General features: G+C 39.5%; 1 protein-coding gene across 1 annotated transcript; it reads left to right on the forward strand.

The window, feature by feature from the left end:
• The first annotated feature begins 342 nt into the window (after positions 1-342).
• On the forward strand, positions 343-3422 carry LOC120914532 (olfactory receptor 6C74-like). The gene is made up of 2 exons (XM_040325209.1): positions 343-1290; positions 3147-3422. Exons 1-2 carry the CDS (start codon positions 361-363, stop codon positions 3420-3422), a joined length of 1206 nt encoding a protein of 401 aa, XP_040181143.1. The 5' UTR covers positions 343-360.
• The last annotated feature ends 517 nt before the right edge of the window (positions 3423-3939 follow it).

Raw genomic sequence — 3939 nt, forward strand, 5'->3', positions numbered from 1 at the left:
TTCACAGGAAAGCATTAGCAGTGGTTGTTCAGAAAGGTGAAGTTTAGTGAAGTATAGACCACAATTATATATATTTTATATATATATATAGCTATATATATATATATATTACGGTGCTTTCTTGTGTCTTTAGGGTAAAGGAATAGTGTATGTTCACATTGAATGTTAATGAAAAAAAAAATAGTTGTATTCACTGTAAATACCCGATTGTGTTAGAAATATCCTGCTTTTTAACACTCATACATGATTGGGTATTCAAAGTTAGAAGTGAACATCTTCACTTTATTTATTAGCATGTACTTGTCAACACATACTGTATATAGACAATCTTTGTTTTTCTTACAGAGAACCTATACCACCATGGAGAAGTTCAATGAGACTATGGTGGTCTACTTTATTATTAAGGGAATTTCTGACTCTCTGCAGTTCCAGATTCTAATCTTCATTTTGGTCTTGTTCCTTTATCTGATAACTTTTGGAGGTAACTTTACAATTATGCTCCTTGTGTGTCTGGATCACCATCTTCAGTCTCCAATGTACTTCTTCCTGAGTAACCTGTCAATCTTGGACATATTTTCTTCTACGATTACTCTACACAAAATCCTCATCACATTTGTGACCGGCAATAAATCTATTTCATATGCTGCCTGTATAACGCAGATGTATTTATTTGGATCCTTAACCTGTGACGAATTGTTGATCTTGACTGCTATGAGTTATGACCGCTATGTAGCCATTTGTAATCCTTTGAGGTATACATTGGTCATGAACTGGACAGTTTGTTCAATTTTGGCCACTGCTTGCTGGGTTCTGGGTTTCCTTGAAATTGCACCATTAACTGGGTTACTGATGGGCTTCAGCTGCTACAGATCTAATGTAATCAACCACTTTTTCTGTGATCCCATACAAGTCATGAAGCTCTCCTGCAGTGACACTTCTGTTTTTAATATTGTGCTCATAACGGAAATATCAGTACTTTTGTTTCCTGTTCCCTTTCTTCTGAAATGTACATCTTATGTTTTTATTATTATAACAATATTAAGGATCCCCTCAAGTGCAGGGCGACGTAAAGCCTTCAGCACTTGTTCCTCTCATCTTACGGTTGTCCTCCTATTGTACATGACTCTTTCATATCAATATTTATTTCATACCCTAGTGGACAGTGTAGATTACACTCAATTATTCTCCCTTTTTAACACAGCTCTTCTCCCCATTCTAAATCCACTAATCTACAGCTTCAAAAACAAAGATGTTAAGTCAGCTTTTAAAAGGCAGTTAAGATACCTTAAGGCCCCTTTCACACTGGGGCGGGAGGTGCATCGGCGGTAAAGTACGCTATTTTTAGCGACACTTTACCCCCAATTTTGCGGCGATATTCGGCCGCTACAGAAGTGGTTTTAACCCCGCTAGCAGCCGATAAAGGGTTAAAAACCGCTCTAAAGCACCTCTGCAGAGGCGCATTGCCGGCGGTATAGCCGCGGTGTCCCATTGACTTCAATGGGCGGGAGCCGTGAAGGAGGGGTATACACACACGCTCCTTCATCGCTCCAAAGATGTGGCTAGCAGGACTGTTTTTACCGTCCTGCTGGCGCACCGCTCCAGTGTGAAAGCCCTCGGGGCTTTCACACTTGAGACACAGCAGCGGCTGTTTAGGGTCATATGCAGGTGCAAATAGCGCAATAGCGCCTGCATATAGCAAAATAGCGCAATAGCGCCTGCAATCCGCTCCAGTGTTAAAGGGGTCTTACTGTTTTCATGTGCACGCCATATGTAAACAGAGGTCCACATTTAACTGAAATGAAACCTGTTATTTTCACAGCCTCCTCAATAAAGTTCTCCATGCTCTGCAAACATGACTTTGTGCTCAAAAAACACAACATGATCCGTGATCTGTGACCTCTCCTTTGACCACACTCACCAGACAAGATGGACACCCTACTGTTAGCATAAGAGTCAAATGCGCTCCTTTTGGTTGAAGAATGTTTCCTTTGTTCCACTCCATTTAGTAATATAAAGTATAGCGGTAATGAATGAGGGTTGATGGCACTTCGGGTAATAGAAATCATTATTGTAAAAGTAGATAAAATTACACTTACTTGTATTAGCCACTTGCCTACTGAGCACTTTTACCCCCTTCCTACCCAGGCCAATTTTCAGCTTTCAGTGATGTCACACTTTGAATGACAATTGCACGGTCACGGGACACTGTACCCTAACAAAATTGTTATAATTTTTTTTTACATACATATAGCTTTCTTTTGTTGATATTTAAGCACCAGTGGGTTTTTTATTTTTTCATGCAACACTGTTGCATGAAAAACACTTACTCCATATTTTTATCAACACTGTTCAGTGGATCCAGTTGATCTCCAACTCCTGCCAGGTACTTCTCAATTAAGTGTGGTCACAAAATTTAAATACCTAGGGATCTGGATAACGAAAGATGTAACCCAATATGCCAATTTAAATCTCGACCCATTGCTATTAAAGTGGAAAAATAAATGCGATATCTGGAAAAGACTTCCCCTGTATGTAGCAGGACGATGCAACTTAATTAAAATGATATGGCAGCCGCAATTAATATACCTGCTCCATAACGCACCTTTATGGCTGGGATATAAATGGTTCAAAAACATAGAATCACTATTTAGAGAACTTATATGGAGGGGAGGCCAAGCCAGGATAAGCTTGCAAACACTCCAGCTACCAGTAAAAGAAGGGGGTATGGCGGTTCCACACCCAAAGCTATATTTTATTGCGTCACAACTGCAACATTTGGCGGGGTGTGGAGCCACTGAGGGAGACGGCTTTATTAGCCACCTGATGTTAACGGGTAATCCCCATAAATTGTTGGTGGAAGCCCTAGAGGCAGATTTTTCCCCTATAAATACCCAACTATAAAACTGGCTATTAAAGTATGGCATATAACAAAGACCTTATTGGGGTATATTGGCCAAACAGAATTCTCCCCCCTATGGAAAAATAATAACCTACAGGAAGTAACAAGGATAGAAGAATCGAGAGAATGGAAGAGTCAAGGTATAACTCGTTTAAAGCACCTGTTTGAGGGTAATACCCTAAAAACATTCCTAGATTTAACAAGAGAATTTAATATCTCTAACAAAACATTTTACAAATATTTGCAGGTCCGCCACGCTATCCAAGCACAATTCAGCTCCAAAACAATTAAATGGACCCAGATCCCCGTCCTTCTTAAAATAATCATGGCAAGAAGTGCCAAGGGCTTAATAACAGCAACATATAATACCTTGAGTGCTAGTGCGATAAGCAGAGCAGGCCCGGTTAAAAGTAAAGCTGCGTGGGAAAGAGACCTGGGAACAATATCATCTGAACAATGGGAGAGGATTCTTCAACAATGCGCCTTGGTCTCAAAGACTGTCCCACTTGTTTTTACTACATAGGGTATATCATACCCCGCATAAAATAGGAGATCGGATACAGGGCTAGAAGACTTAGTAGTCACTAGGTACATCCGGTTATACAAGCTAAGTACATGCTCAGTATTGATGGTAGCTTGCTGTTTTTTTTCCTTTTTTGTTTGTTTTCTCACGCATGTTTGTATATTGAAAGATGGTTACTTGTCTAAATAACTGATTGATGTACCAGTCATTTTAAAATCAAATAAAAAGAAATTAAAATAAAAAAAACACTGTTCAGTGTCACTATGGTGTGCCAAAAAATTACAACTTAAAAAAAACTTGCCATGCCTCTAACCTAATACCTCAGATTGTCTACTTTCCAAAAAGGAGTCATTTCGAGGCTATTTGTATTGTCTTGGCATTTGAAGGGCCTCAAGAATTGACATAGGTCATCCCATAAAAAAAAATATATAGTGTGGGAGTCCCCCCAAATTCCATTACCAGGCCCTTCAGGTCTGGAATGGATATTAAGGGGAACCCCACCGTCAATTAAAAAAAA

Source organism: Rana temporaria, chromosome 9 (assembly GCF_905171775.1).
Source record: "Rana temporaria chromosome 9, aRanTem1.1, whole genome shotgun sequence".
NCBI lineage: Eukaryota > Metazoa > Chordata > Amphibia > Anura > Ranidae > Rana > Rana temporaria.